Source organism: Falco peregrinus, chromosome 5 (genome assembly GCF_023634155.1).
Source record: "Falco peregrinus isolate bFalPer1 chromosome 5, bFalPer1.pri, whole genome shotgun sequence".
Lineage (NCBI taxonomy): Eukaryota > Metazoa > Chordata > Aves > Falconiformes > Falconidae > Falco > Falco peregrinus.
Genome location: NC_073725.1, coordinates 115,318,698 through 115,342,271, shown reverse-complemented (window position 1 = coordinate 115,342,271; position 23,574 = coordinate 115,318,698). Strand labels below are relative to the sequence as shown.

Genomic DNA, 23,574 nt, shown 5'->3' with positions numbered 1-23,574 from the left:
ACCTCTACAAGTAGACCAGTAAGCCTTACCCATCTCCTTTTACCCTTTCAACCATCCCAAAGACATCCCCTTGGTGCATGGAATGAGGTGGCCCCACCAGGCCTCGGGAGCTCGACAGGGTAAGGACTAAGCTGACTGATCCCAGCTTTAAGACAGCCAAGAACTCAACTGCTGCAAATCTCTTGCCAACGCTAACAGCTTTAGTTACCTTCACTTCTGCTAAGAGTGCTGCTCCTGCACTGGAAAAAACAGGGAAAACTGAAAAACAACATGCCAACTGCTGTCAAATACACAACACAGTCTTAGGAAGGGAGGTAAAACATCCTTTAAGGACTATTTCATCCTTCGTTTGGTCTCGGAGGTCTCTGGGTTCCTCACACCATAGGGAGCAGAGCACACAAAGACAAGGCATGCACAGCAATTAAACCCTCAAAGAAAGGCTAGCTCCCCTTACAGGGTGTTCATAGTCTTCCTCTCTGCACATGCAAACGAGCCCGGCAGCTCTCAGGGAGTGGGTGAGAGGGCAAGCTTTGCTCAGGCCAAAAGCCCAGGTAAAGCTCTCAGCGCTGCTGCGTGACCCAAGACCACGAACCTCAGCCTGGCTACAATGCAGGCACCGGCAGCATGTGGCAGCTCCCCTGGACGTGCTGGCCTTGGCAAGCAGTGCAGCACACAGTGCCTGCTGAAGGGAAGATGCTCTGGGGCAGGAAGGTTTCCATAAGCCTAAAATAAACACCTGGGCAAAAGGCATCAAGTGCAGAGGTAAGGGGTACAGGCCTGGAGCACAAGAGCCAGTGTAAATTCACCTGCTGGCTGACAGATAGCTGCCAGGGTAAGGGACCATAGAAATATTTCAGTTTTCAGGAAAGGAGAAGTCAGGAAACTATTTATTTGCACAGGAAAAGTAAGGAAAATCCAGTTTGGGTTAATGGGACATCAGCTCATTTGCAGAACTACTTTTGCCTCCTCTTTTGCTCCAGACACTGAGAGGGCATCCCAAATAACCCTAGAGAGGTCTTTCCACTGAACAGCAACTGTCCAGACTTCGTACAGTGAGTACCCAGAAACAACAGCTTTGATCTGCCAAGGGCAAGAGAGGACAAAGGTTCCTTCACTTGCTCTTTACCAACAGCCAGGCAAGCCCATGGTGCCTGAAGGCTGACAGCGTGCATACAGGACTAGTGACCTGCTATGGAGACTTGCTGAATATTTTAACAGGTCAGGGCCATCACTTTTCACTCCCCCATCCGTGACTCCAGATACATTTGAGATACTGAGTCCGTACCTTGCACAGGTGCCCCCAAACGGCATCACCCCAGGAACCCTCCAACCTCCCGCACGCGCTGGTGCCGGAGGAGGCAGCACCAGCCCCTGCCTCCTCACAACCCGCTGCCACAGAGGGCACCAAGCAGCTTACAAAGCTTTAAAGCCCATCGGGCTGGGCTGCTGCCAAGCATTCATGGGAGAAGAAAGGGAAACGTTCAACATAATCTGCATGAAAGTGCAGGAAGCCCTAAATCGTGTTAGTGCTATTAAGAAAGCTGGTTACATTGCTCGGCAAACTGGCCCAATACAGTTTTGATAGACTTGTTACAAACATCTGATTGTCCCTGATTAGATTAGACAATAAACCCCCATTCTGGTGTGTGGGCATTGTTCGGGTCCCCTCTGCAATCTGTAAATTAGAATTCCAGACCTGGGAGATTGGATTCAAATTGGATTACTGGAGCAGGTCCAGCACAAGAACAATCGTGAGTCAGGAAAAGACACACACACACAAAAAAGTAATGAATGAACAAATAAATAAATAAATACATGGGGACAGTCAGCCAGGATTTGATTAGGAGCAAATTAAAAGTAGAATTACAACCAAAAGCCACTAACCAGCCATTAGCAAAGAAGTGGGAAGAGGGACGGATTTGTCACTATGAATTAACAAAACACAGAGAACATACCTTTAAATGTTTTGTACTTCAGCATGCACAAGGTGGATGTGGGCTGTGGTCCTTCCTACACGAACACAAGAACTCCTGAATGTGTCTGTGTGGCTGGAACGAGGCAGGTGTGCACAGGACAATGACCACAACCCACCAAAACCACAGGCTGCACCTGAGCTCACCTGAACTATCCTAATTCCTTCTTTCCTCCCCCTGCTTTGCTGCCTAGGTGAGACATGTAACGCATCCCTTAGCTCGGATGCTGGTCTGGGACCCAGCAGGCCACGGTGTGACCACTGGTGGCCTTCTGGCATGCCCAGAAGTCCCTCACCAGGTAAAAATCCAGGGCCACTGCGGCAAGAAAACCCAGGAGGGCCACACGTGCAGCACTACGCGCTGCCACCCAAGCCCAAGCCCTGAAGCACTGCAGCTCAGGGGACACACTTGCTCGTGGCCTAGCACCCCTCTACCTCAACACATCAATGACTTGGCCAACGAGCACCTGGCAGAACATGTTTCAGACACCTCAGCAGGGCAGCGAGATGGAAATGGGACCTCGAGCTGCCAGCAGCAGAGGAGAAACCCAGTACAAACCCAGGGCTGCTCGTGTTGAACGCTCACCCCTTTTACTGCCTGCCCTGAAGACCACATGTCACCAAGAGGACAGCAACACCCCAACAGCAAAGGAGGGAAGGGAAAGCTGCTGTGCACATGCTGCCGATTTTCTATCAGTCCACACCATGACAGAGGTCAGCGCCTCTGCTTCCCAGAGAGGAGGGAGTGGGGAGATGCTCCAGACTGGGCTGAGAGATGCTTTGCTGCATGCCAATTTTTGCAGCTCTTCAGACAAGCAAAACCTCAGAAGAGCTGATAAAGACTCTGTTCACCACACACCTTCAAGGGAAATCTTGGGGCTATTGGAATTGTTAAAGGGATAAACCTGTCCAATTAAATCCCCTCTGCACTCTTGATATATACTTGTGCCAGACGTAAATGGAGCTTGGAACTAGTCCCAGCTGAACAGTAATGTGCTGAGCATTCAACCAGGACTAAAAGCACAACAGGCCTGATCTCCCACCTCCCGCGATGCCTCCACTGACCATCTCTCACCGCTGAGAAGCCAGCTTGGGAAGTACTTCATGGTAATGCACCAAGCTCCCACCTCACCCTCCACCACAGGATCCTAAAGCATGGCCAAGTCCTAACTGCACCATGAGAAGGAATATGCAAGGAAAAAATGCCATTAAGTGTGAAAACACAAAACCAAGGGTGTGGGGTGGAAATCAGAGACAGAACTGAGAAATTTGGTTAAGGCAGTACAAAAACCCAGTGCACCAAATCCCAGCTCTTCCAGCCACCTTCCCTTAGGATCCAAGGTAGATGGGAACACCACAGCCTCCTAGAGCAATGTTCACCCAGGCTTTGTAGCCACAGGAAACCCAGCCAGACATCCCTGTAGTATGCTTTCAAAAGACAGAAAATCCCCAGTCTTGTCCTTTGTATGCCAGGTGTAGGGTTTCCTACTCGTTACAGGAAAATTTGAAAATCTCCAGTGAAATATATTGTGAGCTCCTACACTTCAGCTGAAGGAAACCCCACAAACTCTTCCCTTAACTACTGGAAAGTGCTGTTAGTTCTCTCATCGCCAGAGTCACTCAAGGTGCACCAAACCTATGACACATACATACATCTATGTAAAATACACACAGATGTATATAATACACATTTTAAGTTCTCTGAGACAGAAAATGCCACTTTGCCACACTTCTGCTCACTGCGTCATATTTGATACTGCACACAGCTGAGGTCCACTGCAAACGCAACAAAGCTGACCCTAAGTCAAAAAGATTTTGCTGGTGATGTACAATATGCAAAACTAAACCAGCTCTTTGGAGAAAATACCAGACCAACCATGTCACCAGCATCCCATGGGGGCAACGCCAGAGCCTGCAGACATTCATTCCTACCGTGTTCTATGGATCACGAAGCCTCTTTTTAGAGATGGGAGAAGACCACCAGCACAGGTGGCAATATTTAGGCCTGTCACGGTGTATAAATACCTCACTTCAGGGCATAACCCTCTCAGTAAACTGTGGGATGTGCTGCTCTCAGAAGGCAAAGCAAATTGTCTGTGGTTAAATATGTGAAGGCTGAAGCAGTCGGCATCCAAAAGCAGCCTTTACAAGAATGGTATAAAAAGTAGAAACGAGCCTAAAACATACCCTAGGATCTCAAATATTCATCTCTCAGCCTCCTCCTCCATCAAATCAGAACTCCCTTCCTCCCCCAGTCTACAGAGCTTCGGGAAAGGATAGACTTGGAGGCATTGCTCATGCACTTCACCTAACGTTATGAAAGAATCAGATCTGGGGTGTCTGTAGACCTGGAGGGGGAAGTACCCTCCTAGATCCTGCACACAGGCAATGACCTCCTCTTGTTCCCCTACCACCTTTTCACTGCAGAGATGCTTTTGCGGCAATAGAAGAGTTTTCCAAGGCCCTGGGCTTGACACAGCTGCTTGCGCTGATGCCTTTCGTACCCTCAGCAGCCCCCCCGCCATCCTCCTGCTCTGACCATGCTGTCTGGTGTTGCCGTCACAGGTGAGGAAGCGGGGCTGGGCTGCCGAGACATCCGTGGGTTGCCGGCACAGGTGAGGAAGCAGGGCTGGGCTGCCGAGACCTCCGTGGTGGCCATGAGCAGTGGACAGCTGGGCACCCAGGGACACGGCGTGGCAGGACGGAGCAGCCCGTGTCCGCCAGCAGAGCATGAAGTGGGAGCAGCAAACAGCACAGGGAAGGGAAGAAGAGCTGCCCTTGTGGTCTGAGCACACGGAAAAGGCCAGGGGCTGGATTTGCTGGCAAGGGAGGCTCCAGCCAGTACCATTTACCGTTGCTGATTCCTTTCCTTTCTATGGAAAACTGGCTCGTCTTCACCAACCTCAACAAACACAGACACTGAGGCTTCAGAGGAAGAGAATTCTCTACATGCAAATTGGGGAATCCCAGAAAGGCTACACAGAGAGAAGAGACGGGAAGAGAGAAAAACACCCCTCAGGTTTGGGAATCCAGAGGTGGCAGCCATCTCGTGCCCACCCCCAGGTGATGGCTTTTCCCTGGCTCGCTCAGTACTCTGCCAGCACCAAACTCCAACATCTGGTCTCCTAAACACGCTCACCGAAGAAGCCCTGCCTATACATGTGCCTCCGGGCACATAGAAAGGCAAGGAGGGGTCTGAACTCACTAAGAGATTGAAGAAGCGATACAAAATTTAAGTTAAAAAGAAACGTAGCAGAGAACCTATTTGGCAAACAACTGACCTGTCGATCTCTGGTCTTGGATGATGTCAAGCTTCAAGCCAGCCAGCTGTGATTCCCAGCACAAGAAAAATACAACAGGGATTTGTAGTTGTTTTGTAACCTGCCACCTTGTTCCCTTCCACATGTGAAGGAAGTTGTCTTTTTCTTAGCCCCAATGAGGGCAAGCTCGTGAGCGTGGACAAGAAAAGCCCCTTAAGCTCCTATCCAGTCAGGAACATACCCACCCTTTCTTTACACCTCACCTACAGCAAGACCCCTGGAATTTCCCCACAATGCAATACACTGGTTAAATTTGATGTCACCTCCTTCAGGAGTTACTCCACCTTAACAGTATTTTTTATTTCTATTTCAAAGGAGAGCAGCTGTACTTTTGGTATTGAAGAGCATTTCTTCCATCTCCCCCCATACTGAAGTTTGGGAATACCAGACAGCTGGAACTACAGAGCCCAAAGGAGACTGTGACGCTTGAAGCAGTGGACATCATAGAGGAAGAAGACTGGAGGATGCTGGGGAAAAGGGCAGTTAGTGCTGATGCAAAACCATGTTAAACAGAGGCCACTGTGTGGGACACAGGTAGAAGTCCCCCAGGACCCAGCTGTAGATGCTTTTTTTTCTAGTGCCCACTGGAACAGGTGGGGATTGCAAAAAGATCTCCCTAGGAATTTTTCTGTTCCGTGATGAGACTGTCACCAGATATTATGGTCTGGAACAAAGAGGGAGGGACAACATTCAAATAACCAGCCCCTTGCAGATGACTGCTACTTAAGGAAGCAATTACCCTCTCTGCCACACACCCCTGGCTCCGGAACTCCTCCAAAATGCACGTGGGAAATCACGTCCTGCTAGCGCCAGAGCCATGCCACAGCACTGCACCATGCCTGTCAGAACCAGACAGCCGAGTGTGGTTTCCTTCTGCTTGATTTCTGCTTCTTAGAAATGCAACACACAAGGTAGGAAACTATGTATTATTAATAAATGCTCCACACACAATTTAACTTTATTAAAGACATTAATATTTCCACTTAGAAACAGAGGAAAACAGGCTCTTTGATGACTGGACTGAATCACCACCTAATCATAATGGCAATTCTGAACCATGTGCCCATAGCGTCTGCCCGAAGGCTAGCTAGCACCTTCCTACAAAGCCCTACCATAGCACAGCAGTATTCCTTCTCTCTCCTGCAGCAGAGGAGACAGGGATGCATCTTTTCAGTAGAGTGAGCATGAGTGACGTGGCAATTCATACACCCTGGAGAGGCTCCATTTCTCCCTCCTCACCTGCCCTCACTGATACATGGGAGTCCCACCTGACTCAGATGCTGAAAAATTTATTTCACAAAGTCATCATCACTCTTGTGAGTCATGAGAGAAGGGGAGGAAATGACTCCAGGGGAGATGATTCAACTAGGGGGAGAGTTGAGACAGAAGAAAACAAAGGCTGGAGAGTGGAAGCAGCTGTGGGAGCCCTACTGTTTCAAAGGAACTTAGCACGACATGGAAGAGATTCAGAAGATCCAGTTTCTCCTCCTCCCATCAGCTTCCCCATTTCCAGATTTTGTTGTCAGCAGCACCAGCCCGAGACATCAAGAATTTCACACAAGCTGGATGTAAGAAACTGCTCCATCCGCCAACTGCGCCCTGAAGGAGTCCTCTTGAAAGGACTAATTCAGGTCAACGGATCACTGTTCCCACTACAATAAACCAGCACCAAGTCCCTGTTATCTAACCAGCACTGTCAGAATCCCTCCACTGCATCAGGTCCAGCACAAGGCGAGCCCTTAACAGTGCACCAACCGGTCCTGCCCAACACCCAACAAAAAGGTCAAACGACCCAGTGGAAATCACCCAGCAGAGTCTTGCTGTGTAACTTGGCGTTATTACCCTGCCCATCCAACAGGAGCAACACATTGTCCAGGTACGTATCAAGTTTGCAACTAACCTCTGTCACCTGTGTCCTCCTCCAGCATCTGTAGGTGGTGCACATCTCTGGAATGTTTAATAGATGATGCACGCTCAGGCATGCACACAAACTATATGGACACAGGGATGCAGGTTCATGTTAGGAAAAGAACTGGTGTCCCTAGTCTTCACTTCCACAAACCCAAATGCAGTGCTGGCAATGCATACCCCAATTCAGTGCCACTTCAGCTCCTTCCACTCAAGCTAAAACACCTGGTGTGAGACCCAAGAGGGACTAACCTTCACCTCCCAAAGTCAAGAACTGAATATACAACAGTCTTCTTCACCCAAATCCCTACAGTTACCACTTTTGTCAGTCACTGTAGACAGCCCCATACCAACCTGACCCTCTGGCCAGGCTCTGACCACCCATGACTCAGATCCTATTAGGTCTTGAGACTCTCCAGGTCTACATGGGTGTTTTGTGATTTCTCCCACATACCCTCTCTCAGCTACTTCTCACCCAGCATGGAGATTGGCCACTTCCAAGCTCTCACTGCCTTAGTCACCCTGCCTACCAGGTTGAAGGGTGACCAAGCCTTTTTGGCTATGCAGACACAACAGCCATGTCACCTGCTCCAATCCTTCCCCTTGTCTATCGCCCCACAGAAGCCCTCCTAGTTCATCAAGCTGCAAGCCACATCCAGTTGGCCATACTGCCAGATGTCCATGGCACATCATGCTGCTGGCTACAGCTGGGGATTTGAGAGGACACTACAGCTCCTGGCAGTGAAGCTCTTACACGGCTCCCACACTCCGCAGCAGAGAGGATATCTCCATCTCTCCAGGAAAGCAATTACTTGTTTCTTCCCCAGTAGCAAAGAACACTGTAGCAGAGCGCAGCTCCGCTGCTGCCTCGTTACAGCCACTGCTGGGTTTTACCGAGCTGGCACCACGAGCAGGTCACCTTGCTCCACTACAGATAAAATTAATTAATTTTAAAAGGAGTGTTACAAAATAGGATGGTAGACTGGAAATGTATGCAGGCAGCTAGTAGGGCAACTCACACAAGCGGTCAATCACAGGATTTGAGTACTAGGCACCGGCACAAACATTTCAGCGCATCCTCTCCTAAACAGGAAACCCCCCACTTGTCTGAAACATTTCCATGAGCTATTGCAGGGACACTGCAGTACCTGCAGTACCTTTGCTGCCGCTCACCATACCGCCAGTTAAATGACTGGGTCCAATTTTCTGCCAGGCTTTTGCTGTCACTTGTATTCTTGTGGCAGCACCTTCAGCTGTTCACATCACGGTGGGAGAAGACAGAAAGCAACATACCTATCGTAAATCCTCACATCACACATCCTTGCCTCACACCCCAGACATATTCCATGTGAATCTACAGAATGCAGTTCCCAGAAAAGGCCACACAACCACAGAAATCACTTTGAAGCCGAGATCATAAGGCTAAACCAGCATCAACCCTCTTCTTTAAACAGAACATATCTGTCAAAGGATCGGCACACAGACCCATCACCTTACCTTTAAAGCACGGACTTTCTTGGCCAAGAGGCTCTCGATGTCCCCTGCAACCTTCTCCACCAGTTTCCTGGGCACGTTTTCCTTGACTTCAAACAGGTTTTTATTCTCATTGTAGATCTAAGAAGGGAAACAAGAGAAAGAAAGGCAGTCAATATTAGAGAGAAGGACAGCAGCCTTCCCACAGAAAAGCTGATCCTCTCAACACAAGAGAATTTTAGCAACATGGATTAGGTAACAATATAAGCTTTGGAAATGAGGGGAGGAAAAAAAAGAAAAAAAGAAAAAAAAAAGCATTTGACCTGCTGCCCACACCACTGGCTTTATAGCTAGCTGCCTTTGTGCTTGCAGGCTGTGAGCATCCTCCCTCTCCCCCAGAAGCTGAGCTGCCCACCACACTGCGCCCCCCCCCCCCCCCACTGAGCCAAACCAGCAGCACAGGCAGAGCCGCTGTGCTTCTTTCTGTGCTCTTCCTCACCCAAACGCACCCCTAAAGCATACTGACCACGCACAGCCCCCTCCCCAAGGCCACTTGCTGAATGGTGCAGGTGAAGCCCAGCTCCCTGCCTGCCACCAGCTGTCTGTGCACTGCCACTGGGTTGGCCAGGGCCAGGTGTGGAGCCTCAGGCAGCCCCGGGCAGAGGCAGCAGTGGGTACCAGAACGGGAGCAAGGGGGTCACATGAAGTAGGATAAAACCACATCTCTAAGGAAGCTGTAATAATGTGGTGCCCTCAAGAAATCAGGATTTCTGCAACTAGTCCAGAACTTGGCCAGGCTGTGGTGGGGATGGTGGGGAGAGGCACATGTCTATACTGGGATTATCCTGAAGGGCAGATGCAGTCACTTTTTTGAATTTGAATGTTTGCACCCAAAGCATGCAGCTGTGACCTGTGGGCCTGGCCTTCCAAGCCACATCAGCCAACTGCAGAGGACAATGTCACCCCCAAGGGAAGTGCTGCCGGTGTCAGCACTGCCCCAACAAGAAGGGCTCAGTCCTACCACAAGACTTCGCAACCACCAACCCCTCAGTCATCTCCTCAGATCATTTTCTGACTTAAATTGGTCTGTCTGCAAAGTCAGGTGTAACCAACACAGGGTAAAAGAGAGCTTTTTACCATGATCTGAGATTAGGGGGGAAAAATAATCCTTATGCTTATCTTTTCTTAATACATGAAGAAAACCACAAAGCAAACAGGATTCTGCTTCTCTCCGAATCCTCAGGCTACTAACAAATACCTGCAATTCCAGACATGAAGACATCTGGCAGCAGAAAACCCTCCAAGGAGAGCTGGACCTCCCCAAGGAGGGAGCTGACTCCATGCTTAGCTGTGATTTCCATGCTAAGCATGTCTGGCACCTACCCGCGCTTGCACAATCCTTGGGAGCTGAATCATTGCTTCCCACGGGACAAAACCCCCTCTTGGCTGGAGCATCAGTAGAGGTGAAGCACTCTGCCTGCAACTGCTGGCTTGCGGCAGACCTGGCCGTTTACAACAAAGGAAGAGACGAGGTGGTGCAGAAACCATTTCTCATGGAACATCTGCCTGCCTCTGCTCTGGGTCTTAGAGCAGCACCCAAACACACACAGTAAACAAGCAGCTTCCACAAGACAAGCTTGTACCTCAGAAAACCCCCATTTCACCCTGTGCGGGAGGCAAAAGGCAGGTCAAAGGGGAGGCTCAGCTAGAGAAGCCACCGGGCTGATACCACCACAACTGTTGCTCTTGGTGGAGCCAGCAAAAATAAAGGTATGGGCAGGCAGGCGTGCCCAGGGTCTGGACAGCAGCACAACACACAGCTTAAGAACAGGATGAGACGCTCCTGATATATTGGGAAAGTCTGCCCTTTTTGTTCTCCAGACGCTAACAAGCTGGAGCAAGAAGCAACTCTGCTCACCAAAAGGCAGCTGGTGATGAATTCAAGGGCCTGTGCAGAGACACCCCACACACACAGAGCCTACCTGTACTAGAGCCTACCCTTTCCTTCTGTGGTTAAAAAAGTGGTTTGTGAGGTTGCAGCCACAGAAGTACGCTTGGAGACAAAGTGAAAGGCTGCTCTTTGGCTTTGCACAGTCCCTCCAGGCCTGCAGGGTTCATCTTCAGGCTTCAGCTTTGTTTTCTGCAGCTCTTGCTGGGGTCCATGCTCTGCCCATGCTCCTTCTTTCTTCTGTACCACTAGGAAATTCCCAACAGCACGCCCCCTCCAGCAGCCTTGTGTCCACATACACCGTTACTCCATCCCAGCTCTACTCCAGGCAGCTCTTCGGTTGGTTTGTTTTTTCCCCCAAAGCAGCCCCAAGGGATTCAGGTAGCCTGCCCTGGCTGCCAGGATGGCAACCCACACCACCTCTGTCAGCGGGAGGGCACACAAAAGGCTCAGACCTGCTCATTTCTCAAGTTTCTGGAGAAAATAGCATTTCTGTGAATTTTCCTGGTTACTGACTTGCAAGAGCACAGGCCAAGAGCAGAGACACAGCAAACCAAACATCTGGGATCCTCATCAGACTCCTCAGTCCCTAAGAAACACACGGAGCATGGCTCCAGCATCCTCCCTGAGTCTCTGCTCTTGCAGGCTCCAGACCTGCCAGTCTTCATGGAAGGGTAACTCCAAGCATTAAGTTTTCAGCCAATCTCATTCCAAGGGCTTCACCCAAATCATTTAGGTCCCCAGCCCCCCCATATGTCACATCAATTTGGCAGCTCCTCTCTTATTTTAGGTGATCGTTATATCAGCACAGTGACTCCAAAGAGGATGCTTTAGTAAGAGAACACCTTTTAGAGGCATGCTCAGACTCCAGCAGAAATTATTTCTAGGCGTTCTTCACTTCAGGGCTCCATCACACCCAGAACTTCAGACTAAAAAGAATATATTGCTAATAGCAAAACATTACATGCTAAACATCCCACATCAGCACAGAAAGGGTTAAAGCGAGGAAAGCTCGACACAAAGCAATATTCTCTCATACTCTTTTTTTTCCCTTTGGTAAGTAACAGCATAACAAAATACTGTTGTTGGGAAGACGCGCGTTACCTCCAGCTGAGCAGCAGCAATTAGGAAAGCAAAGAGGAACAATGTTCAAGGAGAAAGCTTTGGGTAAGGAGGGCATCCTGACTTTAGTATTTTCCTATTATGAAACAGAAAATTGGCTCCTATTGGTTACGGACAGAAACGGTGCCTGTCCACAAGGGAGGTAAAAACAGAAAAAGAAACCAGGAGATGTTCCTCCAGCCTTCTCTGCAGCTGCAGAGCTCTGCAGTCTTCTTGGCTGAATAGTTCATTGGCGTTAATTAGAACAATCCAACATGAATTAACAGTGACCATACGTGCACAAGAACGTACCAGACAGGCAGGGGAATGAATGGTACTGCTCCAGGCAATTAAGATAGCTTCGCACTCTCCATTGTAGCATTTTGCTTTGGGTTTTCAGAACTTGCCCTAGTTTTACTTATCTAAGGTGACATTTTCCATATTGGGTTTTTCCTCGAGCTGAATCGAAGGGAGGATTTTCTGACCAAAGACATCCCAAACGTTCCTCAGCGATGGCAGAAGCTGTTAGTTCTGTCCAGATTAGAAAGCCATTCTCATTGAAATTCTCCTGTGATCGGGTGCTCTGGGACCTGGGTTTCAAATTTGTAACAGCAGTGACCTTGGAGTCATGAAACTGCTGCTTCTGATTCTGCACAGGTACACTCACACCCAGCCATACCGGCACCCTTGGGGAGAAGTGGGGGGCAGGGTGCATGCTCTTTGTAGACTGGGGTTTAATTTGCAATCCCTTCACAACAAACACACCGCATCCCCTCACAGCCTGCATGTACCCCTGTGACAAGCAGGGCGAGTGGAAGGCAATGCAGGAACACGAGAGCCAAGCCCGATCCTGCAATGCTCCAGCCAGGCTGGAATGGGTAATACCCCTGCATCAGCCCTGCCCAACATGGGTGGCAAACTTTCAGTCACTGGTCCGCAGAAGGGCTGCACAGAGCCCCTGAATTACTTACAGAGGTATTAGCCCTCAGGCAGCACAGAGGATGAAGCTGTTGTATTCAGGGGATATGGATCAAGACCAAATGATAAACTGCAAATGTCAATGAAAAGTGTGGGAAGGGCTGAAGCTGGATGCAGCAGCCAAAAGATCCAGGCATGGCAGCAGAAAGAAGAGTCCGGCAGTGGCTTAGAGGGAACTAGTAAGTGGCAAGAGCAGAAGGAAATATTAACACAGGCAAAACAACAGAAAGTATGGAGTTGAACTGAAATAACAAAATAAAAATAAAAAAAGATAATGGTGGCAGGTATGGGGGGGAAATCAAATAGCTCAAGACAGCCTGCAACATGAAAAATTTAATCCCAAATACTCCTAAGCATAGTGCAATTAGAAACAGCTGAGAAGATGATCTAAACCAGCACAGCCGTGCTAAGTAGCCTTACTAAAAAGCAGAGGTGGTAACACAACCGATTGCTAGTACACGGTCACAGCAGCAACTGTACAACCGAGGAGGCAGATCTGATACTGCCTCAGAACATCCATCCTCTAAATTCACTTGTTTGCCTTGCTCCTAATGCATAACTAACGATGCTCATCTCACCTATCAATTCCCTCTGTGCCTATATATCCAGGGAGCTGCCAGGGTTCAGAGAAAGCATCTGCCCTCCCCAACTCCCCATGAGCACACCCAGCACCAAAACTGGGCAGCCTGAGAAGGAAAAGGGCACAGAAATACTCCCACAAGTGCAGAAATCACTACTTGATGAGCTGCCACAAGAAGACCCAGCACCTTCAAGGGGTCAAGACATCTGATGATAAAACAGGAAGGAAAATAACAAACTCCAGGGGAGCTCCCTGTACAGCACCACAGCACATGTATGTGCCTTTGGGCACCACTAGAAAGTAAAAACTTTTTCATCAACCCCAGCCTTGCTGTTTCCCAGGGGCACTGGCCTCCTCTGTGCAGCAGCAGGGCCAGTCTCCAGCCTCCCTCCCTGGCCAAGAGGGAGAATGTTGATGGGAGGGCTGGGACAGTGGGGTACCCGTGTGAGTCAAAGCAGACCCCTTCTCCTTCCCTTTCCCCCCAGCTCCACTTCACCTCCTCCAAGAAGCAGCCCTTCCCAAAATCGAGCTATCGGAGGGGCTGCACACCGCTGTGCTTGCACAGCACCATCTCCATGCCAAGACTCCCCCTCCACCTCACTTAAAAACAACAAACAAAAAGCTGAACCCCCACCATGGCAGCTGGTGACGCCTGCCGTGCTCAGTCCCACCAGGCCAGGGTACAGCCATACCCACAGCTCAACCCCCAGCCGGGATTTGCTCAGGGCCAACTGCAGCCCCACCGGGAGAGTCTGCGAGCTCCCACTGCAAAGACATCTGATCCGGGACACAGTTATCTCCCGGAAATTCCTGCTCCGCGCCCCCCCCCCCCCCCCCCCCCCCCGAGTCCAATACACGTGGCTTGGACAGCTGCAGTCCGAACACCAGCGTGTAATCACAGCACAAACCCAGCACGTTTGCAGAAGAGCAAAGTACTATACACAGCAACAGAGTGGGCTGCCTTCCATGAGCATCCTGCCTCGGAGAGGGGTGCTCCTGGCGAGGGAGACCAAAGACCAAACAGCACCTCTACGGGCACAACAGCCACGCACACCCAAGATAACCCCTCGTGCCCCAGAGATGGGACTGCTGTCAGGAAAATAAAAGGGTTTTCCCATCTGACATTATTATGGGGGGCAAGGAAGGTCTTTGTTTAGGGCAATACTTCCAGCTCCTGCAGACAGGCCCATGCTGATCACCCTCGTACAGTGACCCAGATATGGTCTCTGCAAAGGGCATTAGTTGGTACAAAAAACACTGCAGCAGGATACCTGCCCTTAGAGGGGCTGCTTGCTTAGATGCCCATCTGGTGTTTCTCCTAAAGCTTCAGGATCTGTTGGTCTCCACCAGACAAGCAGCAGTCTGGCCCATTTCCAGACTCATCTCACCTCCAGTGGTGTCCTGCTGTTTCCCCACGGCTCAGGGTGTCACTGACAAGGAACAGAGGGAACCCTCAAGCAGACTTGCTCGTGCCTTGAGCACACAGAGCAGACCCCTCTGATGAAGAGGGAGCCTACAGAACTGCCTAGTAAACATAAATGACTGACAAGAGCCCTGTGAGATGGTCCAGGCTGAGCAAGGACCAGCGTGGCTGGGTAACAGGCAGGAAAAGGAGTGCAAAACCCCAGAGATCCTGTTGGAAGATGGAGACTGCTCAGGGCCACAGGCAGAACGCAGAGACAGCACGATTCCCATCTCACCCCTCGTCCCTGCTGCACCTACTGTCGCTAAATTTCATCATCTGGTGCTTATAGTTCTTGCAATGATGGTAATCATTGTGGTGTCTATATTACATTAGGAGGATGTCAGCCTCGGCACAGCGTCAGGGCTAATCAAGCAGGCAGTGACAAGTGTGATACTGGCCTCACTGACAGCCCGCCAGGATGAGTGGTGCTGCCTGTACCACACACCACTGCAGGGGCGGGGGGGATGGGGACCACCAAGGGCACTTGGGTGGCTTCTGGCAAAGCAGCCATCAGCCAGGAAGGTGCTAATTCCTGTTTTCCCTGTCGAGGAGTCAGGGGCTGGCTGAGGGAGGCAAGGGGAAGGAAGCAGCTGCAGGTGAGCGGTGGTGCCGCAGTCCAGCGAGGGCTTTGCAAATACAGCCCACACCACCTGCCAGAGCCAGCACCACGGATGCCACCAGCCCTGAGGACCTGGCTCTGTGAGCATCAACCCAAGCCCAGGCACCGGCCCAGGCACCCACCGTGACACCCCCTCGGCAGTGGTGCAGGCAGCTCCTGCGGAGCCCGACCTGCCCCTTGCTGCAACCCTGCCTGGCCCTCAGCAAGAGCCGCTGCTCCTGCAGCCCGCGGACGCGCTCGAGCGTGCGCAGGAGGTAAACAGCTTGACATTTACTAGCCCTTCTCCTCTCTCCTCACACAGTGCCATTTCCCTGCTGCGCTCCTTCCTTCCACCTACCTAACAGAATGCAAGCACCCCGGAGGAGCTCTTCACAGCTCTCCTGCAGAAGCAGGACAGGAAAACGCGCCAGTTTAGCTGCTCCTCAGGGATGGTCGGCTCTAACTGAAGCAAACACATCACAGAACTAAGGTCTCCTTCCTTCACTAAAAGTTCAGCAGTACCACAGAGGACACGGGGGACAAGAGGAAGGCAGCCCACTCCACCAGGGATGGAGAGGCAGAGCTGCTCCAGCGCTCCCTGTCCTGCCCCATCTGGCACCAGCATCCATGTCTCCCATCCTCTGTGGCACTGGCTGGAATTCTGCTCACTCCACCCCAGATCATGAGCCTCTACAGCTGAGACTTCAGGCCTGCCAGCCCTGAAGCAGACCTCAGACCGCTATGCATAATTTAGCAACTAGCCAGGGATAAAGGGCTGTGCACAGTTAGCCTGGATTATAGAAAACCTCTTCTGGCCTGGAAAGCTGCTTTTAGTCTTCAGCAGCCCAAACCCTTGTATGGGGAGCTTTCAGAGCAACAGACCTGCCTGGGTGTCAGCAGAGAGTGAATCTTCTGCAAGGTAATTCAGTACCACACAACTTCAAACTCAAGTCTTTTCCTTTCAGATAAAGTGTTGTAAAAATAAATCACTGCATAGTTGAAAAAGTAAGGTCTCAAGCAGGATGGGAGCTCTGCCCAGGCAACTCCTTTGCACACTCAGCCACTTGGATGGCATGGGTCTTGCTGCCAGGTCAGGTCACAAGCCCACCAGAGCCTTCTATGCTAACGTACCAGATGGAGAGAACAAGTACAGCATCTTGGACAAATACCCAAATGCATTCAGAGATCACACAACTCCTGAAATATACACTTGCACAGCAGAACAGAAAACAAAAAAAACCAGTATGATCCTTGACTCTGGATGCTGTCTTGGTTATATGGGACATAACAAAAGCTTTAGTAAAGAAAACACAGCATTTTTAAAAGGTACCTCAATTGCTTTCCTTCAGGATATCTGCAGAAGAGTTCAACCAGTTTGATCAGTCATGTCTATACAGAACAGCTGTACTACAGATTAGCATCATTAAAATTGCACCTAGAATACTCTATGTACATCCTAGGAGGGATGCTGTCACACATAAAGATGTACTCTTTGCTATATTTCAGCTTTATGTTATTGCTATCAGAATCAGTGCTTCTGCACAATGGACACTGGAGTAAACCCAGTATGATCCCTAAGAGAAGGAAATTATGCTATACCGAAGCAAGGGATAGGTCAGATCAAAAGTCGCATTGATAGTGGTGCAAATCTTTCTATACGAAGCTCTTCCAGAAACACACACTTGATTTCTATTGATTGGTTCAACAGAACTCAATTTCCCACCAGTTTACCTATAAGCAAGGATTAAAATAAATTTTGGAATGGATCATCAGTTTAACTGGCAGAGGCTGAAGCGCTTTCTCAGGCAGACAGGCACACACGCTGGACCCACCAAGACAAGTGCAGGGGTTGGGAGAAAGGGGACCCCGAAGGAGGGCTCAGAGGAGAGGGGGAACAGCAGGAAGCCCAGGTAGGGGAGTAGGGTTTGTGCTGGGACTGGTGGCTTCAGAGAGCACATGAATGAGATGAACAAGAGAAGATGAAGATGGCTAGGGAAAGATAAAGCATGAAACTTCTCTGCTTCTCTGATCACCCTTGGCCTCTCTGTGGCTGTAGTTCTACCTGTCTCACAGTTGCTGGATGGTTTAAAATTTTGTTTTCCTTTATTGTGCTGTTTCTTTTCCAAGGCTAAATGTTTAGGACACTGACATTACAAAAGCTAATACCAACCCAAAATGGGATCTCACCGGACTCAGTTTCCCCAGCAGTGAGGAGGATGAGGAAGGGACCACCACTGCTATGAGAGAAAGGAAAGCATTTCACCCAGCCTCTTCTGCCGAAGCATGCAGCAGTGGCAGTGCCTGGGGCAGGGCTGCTCCCCGTAGGGAACCCCAAGCATGCACGGCTCCCTTGCTCACTCTGCACTGAGTGATGCAAGACTCTCGGATCCTCAGAGACTTGACTCTAAATAAATAACCAGGTCTCTCTCCCCAAACAGCTTTATTTTCTGTGCCAGAAAAGCTGCTGCTTCTTGTAGGAAGGGCTGTGGAAAAAGGCTGTGCTGTGCAGCCTCTAACACTAAAGCTCCCAGACATATTTTTGCAGGCTTTCCTTCTAACTACACAGGAAAAAGACTAACAATTGCCTCGTGCTGCCTTTTATTTTTTATTGAGGGCTACCACTGGCCAAATTCAGTTCTCTGCTGCAGTGATGCAAATTTGGCATAACTCCACTGACATGGAATTAAACTAAATCTCTTAGAGCTAGAGCAACTGAAATCTAGGCCAGCATAAGTCAGCACTGTCAACAGTCACCCCTACAGTTTTCTGCAGAGTAATGATCTATTTTAAAGAAATTGAACTTTTAGAAATAGCAACTTTGCAATTCTCTTGATTTATCTTCTGATGTAGGTTTTGGGGCTTTCTGTGATCTTCAGGGATTCATGTTTACAAGCTTTTCTCCCTAACCTCAAGCACTAAAAGCACCTCTGTAAATGCACAGATTCATCGGAAGCAAGGCTGGAAGAGACCCACTTGTCCAACCCACTTCCCCGGCTCACTATACACCTAAGCTGTGCTGTTCAAAACCCTGCACTTAACCCACTGGTCGTGGAGAGCCCAGGCTTCCCTGACTCATGTCCAGTGTTTTCCTAGCCAGCCTGTTAGAAAGTCATTACAGTTGTTTAATATAAAGTCCTGTCTGTTGTGGCATAGGTTTATAAAGCTTTGCCTCGTCCCCCCAGAGGATATGGAGAATAGATTTGCAGACAGCTTTCTTCCATGCATTTGCAGACTCAAACATTTTCCTGCTACTGTTTCCTGCTCCCTAGGCAAGGGTCCAGAAATGGAGACTTTAACAAAAACACACCACATACCTGGGGATTTTAATAAAGAGGTGACCCTCTGCAAAGTCCTATCAGCTGAGATTCTCAGCTTATTCCCAATTCCAAAGCCTCACCAGCAAGACTTGAGCTGCAGCACCAAATCCTCCAGCTGGGAAACCCAGCCCAGGTTTGTTTTCAGCACAGTCTTGGAGGAGCGCAGAGGCAGGACTGATACGCACGCAGAGGAGCCCACAGCATGTCTTTTCTGAAGGCAACCTCCAGAGATCAGACAGCTGGATGAAGAGACTTCACTAAAAGATTCAGAAAACTCTGCAGCATCACAGAGAACAGGGCTGGAAGAGATCTCATCAGCTCATGTGGTCCCAGCTGGCTCAGATACCCCCAACAGAAGGTAGCATCATGGATGTGTGATTTCTAATGTAACTATTACAGTTACCTCATTCTTAACATGTTCCTCTGACCTGTTCTTAAAGGCATGCAGTGATGGAGATTCCAGTGCTTCACAAGACAAAATGCTCCAGTACTTCACAATCCTACTTGAAAACTTTTTATGATGCCTAAACTGTAAAACCCTTGCTGCAATTCAAAACCATGTTCTTGGTGAAAAGACTCAGACAGGCACTTGAGCCTCATGCTGCTGTGTCCCATTACATATCTGAAGATTTGTCCTACTTTAGTTTCTACTTTTACAGGTTAAAAACCCCCAGATTCATTTGTTCTTTCCCCACAAGTTAATGCTTTTCATATCCAAGTGTCTTGGGTTCAAACTACAATTAAGGAGGCTAGGAAACACCATTTGTAGAGCCTTCACTAGGGTGCTATTCAAAAGAGTCCCCAAAACATCCAAGCATCAGTCAAAGCAGGGCACTTTTGATGAAAACCCAAACCCAAAACTTTGAGGGAAATGAAAATACAGATCAGGAGTGAGGTGGAGGGGAAAAAAACAGAGCCCAAGCCTGGAGCATAAGGTGGCACACATTTTTTGTTGGAAGGGCAGAGAGATGGTACAAGAGTGCTCAGACAGGAACCACAAGAGCAGCTTTGATGAATCCTGAGATACCTGGTCCCGATTTGATTGCTGATGAGAGTGGAGCTGTGAGCGGCCACAGCCTGCCATGGAAGCACAGAGCAGGGAGGAAAGGTCAGCAGCTACCTGCAACGGCAAAACTGCAGCAATGGGGGGCTGCAACAGCACCCATCCGTCCTGTGTCCCACCTTTCCCGTTCCTTCACCTTCCTCATCTTCACAACCTCCAAAATACATGATTATGCCAATGACAAACTGCAGTTGTCTGTCAGATGTGCCTGCTAAACCCAGCTTGCTGCTGTAGCCCCCCATTCCAGGCTATTGCCGCGCAGGATTTGCTAGCACACCGGCTCCTAGCGCCAGGCAGGTGCAGCTGTCACATCCCAGCCTTCAAATTAAAGAGAAAATACAGTGGGGACCTCTTAGCAGAGCAGCAAATTGCCCTCCCCACCCTTCTGCACCACCCTTCTTCTCAATCAGCTGCTCGTTTAGTTGCGGCTGTGACATGCCACCAAGGCACAGGGCTGCCTGCTGTCATCATGGGAAGGACAAGACACAGAGTCGTCCTCAGTGGGGAGTAGAAGGTAAGTGTCCCATGGATCCACCTTTCACAGAGCCCATGAGATTTCCAACCCACGGGTGCTTGCTCGCTGGGCTGCCTGCTGCCGCACCACCTCCCGCCAACATTGCTGAGCACCCTCCCACCCACACCAGCCACTACTCGCTCCATCAGCACTTTGGGGGTTAACGTTGGCAAATTCTCCTCTGTCAGCCCTGAATGTGCCGAAGGGACTCACAGGCTCTTCCCTCTTCTCCTGGTACCAGCCAGAAGGAGTCAGCTGCAGCTCTTGGAAGGGTGGTCCTCAACCCAGAAAAGGACCGAGGCAAAGGAAAACACTGACCCTTCGCTAGATACAGCTGATCCACACAACCAACGGGACTCACCAGGTGACGTGTTACAGGTCTGAGACCGGGAACAAAGGGTAGGCTGTTCCTTTCCCAGACAGGGCCAGACATACCTGCTCCAGCAAAGCCTGTACATACGGCTTGTGACTTTCTGCTCTCCATATAGCCGAGGACAAGACACCAGGACATTCTGCAATCCCAGCATCGCTCCTAGTGGCAAAAGAATGCTGCCTCTGTACACTGCCAAGATCGCAGGAGGGCTGTCCTACAGGTGGGGAAGAACTTGGTCCTTGGGTCCCCACTGCACCCCAGGAATAACAACAAGCTGCAGGGAAGCAACCAGCGTGAGAGAGCCAGGGCTGGGCCAGAGGGAGCCAGCACCCCCAGGGCAGCCAGGAGCACTCACGTGGATCTACCCAACCACCATCACACAAACCTGTGCACACACTTGCATCCTCACTTGCCTTGCCCTTTCCTCCTTCAGTTCTTCCCCAACATTTGAGGGCTCCAGTCCCTGACATCCCAGCCCTTTCCCCCTGCACGTGAGCACACGCTCACAGATACAGCGCCAAGTACCAGACCCATCTGTTCTTACAGGAGCAGGTCCCCCCACAGCCCCCCTGCCTGTGCACTCTGCTGTCGACACAAAGCGCTATTTCAGCTCCACACCTGCACTCTCCCTACAACAGCATGCAATCTTAATTAAGCTTTAGGCACAGGTGGGGAGCAATTGTCTGGCACTTAGGGCTGAGAGAGGAGACTTGCTCCGTATTCCCCCTTTGCCACACACGCAGTACTGACCTGCCAGCATGATCAGTGGCAAATCACCTTCCTGTGTCTGCATGGTCCCACTGACCTCCCGCTTTGAAGGAATTTATTGTTAATTTTTTGCAAAGTGTTGTGGAAGCCTTAGGGGAAAGGTGGCACAGGAACAGAGAGTATTAATATTCCACCAGGAGCCTCCAGGGACTGACTGGTACATTAAAGCTACTACAAGCAGAAACAACACTCCTCTATGGCTCGAGCCAGACCCCCAAAGTACTGGCAGATTTTTTTTCAGTACCTTCCATCAGCATTAGGAAACATGTATGCGGCCTGTCATTATGCATCCAGAGCATGCCTGCCACTTGGATCTAAGATAAGAGGAGAGCAGGATCTGGGATGGATTCAGATATACTTGGCGTAAGAAAAGGCTGCATCAGGCACCATGTACAGTGAAGTATTAGTCTCCTGCTGTTCCAGCATAAAGTTAATCAGGGACAGAAATTAATCCCTCCTGACAGCATGTTGCCAATTTCTGATTTCATCCCCATTTGCTTGTAGCTTATCATCAAGGGAATGGGAAACCTGTAGCATGGACAAGCCTGCCACATGCCTCCTCCTCTGGTAAAGGCTCGCGCGCACCAGCCATGGGTTCACATACACTCAAAGCAACATGTCCGTGCTCTGCGCGCATGCAGGTACCCTCACATCTGTACTGGTTCACCCACCATCACACAGTGAAAAGTTAGGCATATGCTTAAGGCAAAACATATGCCCAACCATCAGCTTGACTTCAAGACAGTGGAGGGGAGGAAAACAAAAAGAAATCCTCTCCCCAGAGGGACAGTGCCAGAAGAGCAAAGTGGCATTTACAAATCATAAGCATTTCCCTTCCCCACTCTCTGCTCCTTTGCCCAGAATGTTAATTAGCATTACTCTAAACAGCGGCAGCAAAAGCTGAAACCCAAGCAGCTTCAATTGCTTTAAAGGAAACCTGGTTGGAAATTCTTTCAGATGAGACATTTAAACTCAAATGGCGAGACATCTGATGGCAATGCAGCAGGTGCTTTTTAATACCACCTTATAACTCTCCTCCTAAAACTAGGGAGTGAGTTCTAAACCAAAACCTATCATTTCCCAGGGCCATAGGATTCTGCCTCATGTTCCACATGTCAGGGTTTTATGCTGTAGCTTGTTCTCCCAAGCCCAGTGGACCATGGACCGAGCCCTGCAGCATGGCAGCGGCGCCCTGCTCACTCCTGCAGTCCTGACACGTGTCACTACGCTCCAGGCTGGGCAACCCTGAAGGCTGCTTTGCAGTGGGGTTTAGCCGATCACGCAATAGAAAAGTGGGTTTGTGATTATATTCATAAATAATAAAGCTGACTTGGATTTGTGGCATTAATAAAGTTTAGATGATTATATAGACCACGTATATTTCTGCGTGTTTGGATGATCTATATACATCTTACCGTATCACCAAATTTCAGCCACAAAAATTGTAGCAGGAAACATGCTTCAGAATTTGCTTCTCCTTTTAGTGCCATTCCCTTTCCTACCATTTATAACTCTCCTCATCCAACTTATCAAAACTACAGCTGCCATCAGGAAAGTCCTCTGCCCCGAGTGATCAATGCTGTGTTTCCAGCACACCTGGTGCCATAGCTTACACAGCCAGAAGGACCTGTACCTCACCTCCTGAGCAACACAGGCAACAGGGCTGCTGAAATTAATTCCTGCTGAAACGAGAAACTCAACAACCTGCCATGGACTGAAACAACTGGCCTTATACATGTGGACGGCAGTTCTCAGTACCAAACCCATGCAAAGCTCCACACCCTAGCCAGGTGCCCAGACTCTGGTGATGGGTTCATCCTGAGCACCTGAAGAGTCAGCAAATATGCCGTCATCTCAAAGGGGTCCCCATACAACTCCAGACCAGTAACAAGACAACAAAAAAAATCAGCACCGTCTCCTGCGAGCGGAGCATGCACGGCATAGCAGCATCCCCCACAATGTGCTGCAGGAGCATTCAGCCCCGTTACTTCAGAAACTAAAGAGCTGTTGGGAAGTAAGTGCAAGAGGAATTGGGGATGAGAGGCGGCAGCCTCCTGGCCATAAAACATTAGGAGAGCTAAATTATGCTCCCAGCCGCTTGCTGAGTTCATGGGAGAATTGCTCTCCTCTCTCCGTCCAACAGACCCAGACAGCAGATCACAGACCTCTGTGTCACCCACCCCTGCAACCCAGCCT

At 49.8% G+C, this 23,574-nt stretch overlaps 1 protein-coding gene across 3 annotated transcripts in view; it reads right to left on the bottom strand.

Moving 5' to 3' along the window:
• CACNA2D2 (calcium voltage-gated channel auxiliary subunit alpha2delta 2) overlaps positions 1-23,574 on the bottom strand; it is a 454,520-nt gene that overhangs the window by 128,995 nt on the left and 301,951 nt on the right. For all 3 annotated transcript variants that reach the window (XM_055804987.1, XM_055804990.1, XM_055804989.1), the window contains exon 4: positions 8,698-8,814. In XM_055804987.1, coding sequence (XP_055660962.1) covers positions 8,698-8,814 — 117 coding nt within the window. The remainder of the gene's footprint in view (positions 1-8,697; positions 8,815-23,574) is intronic.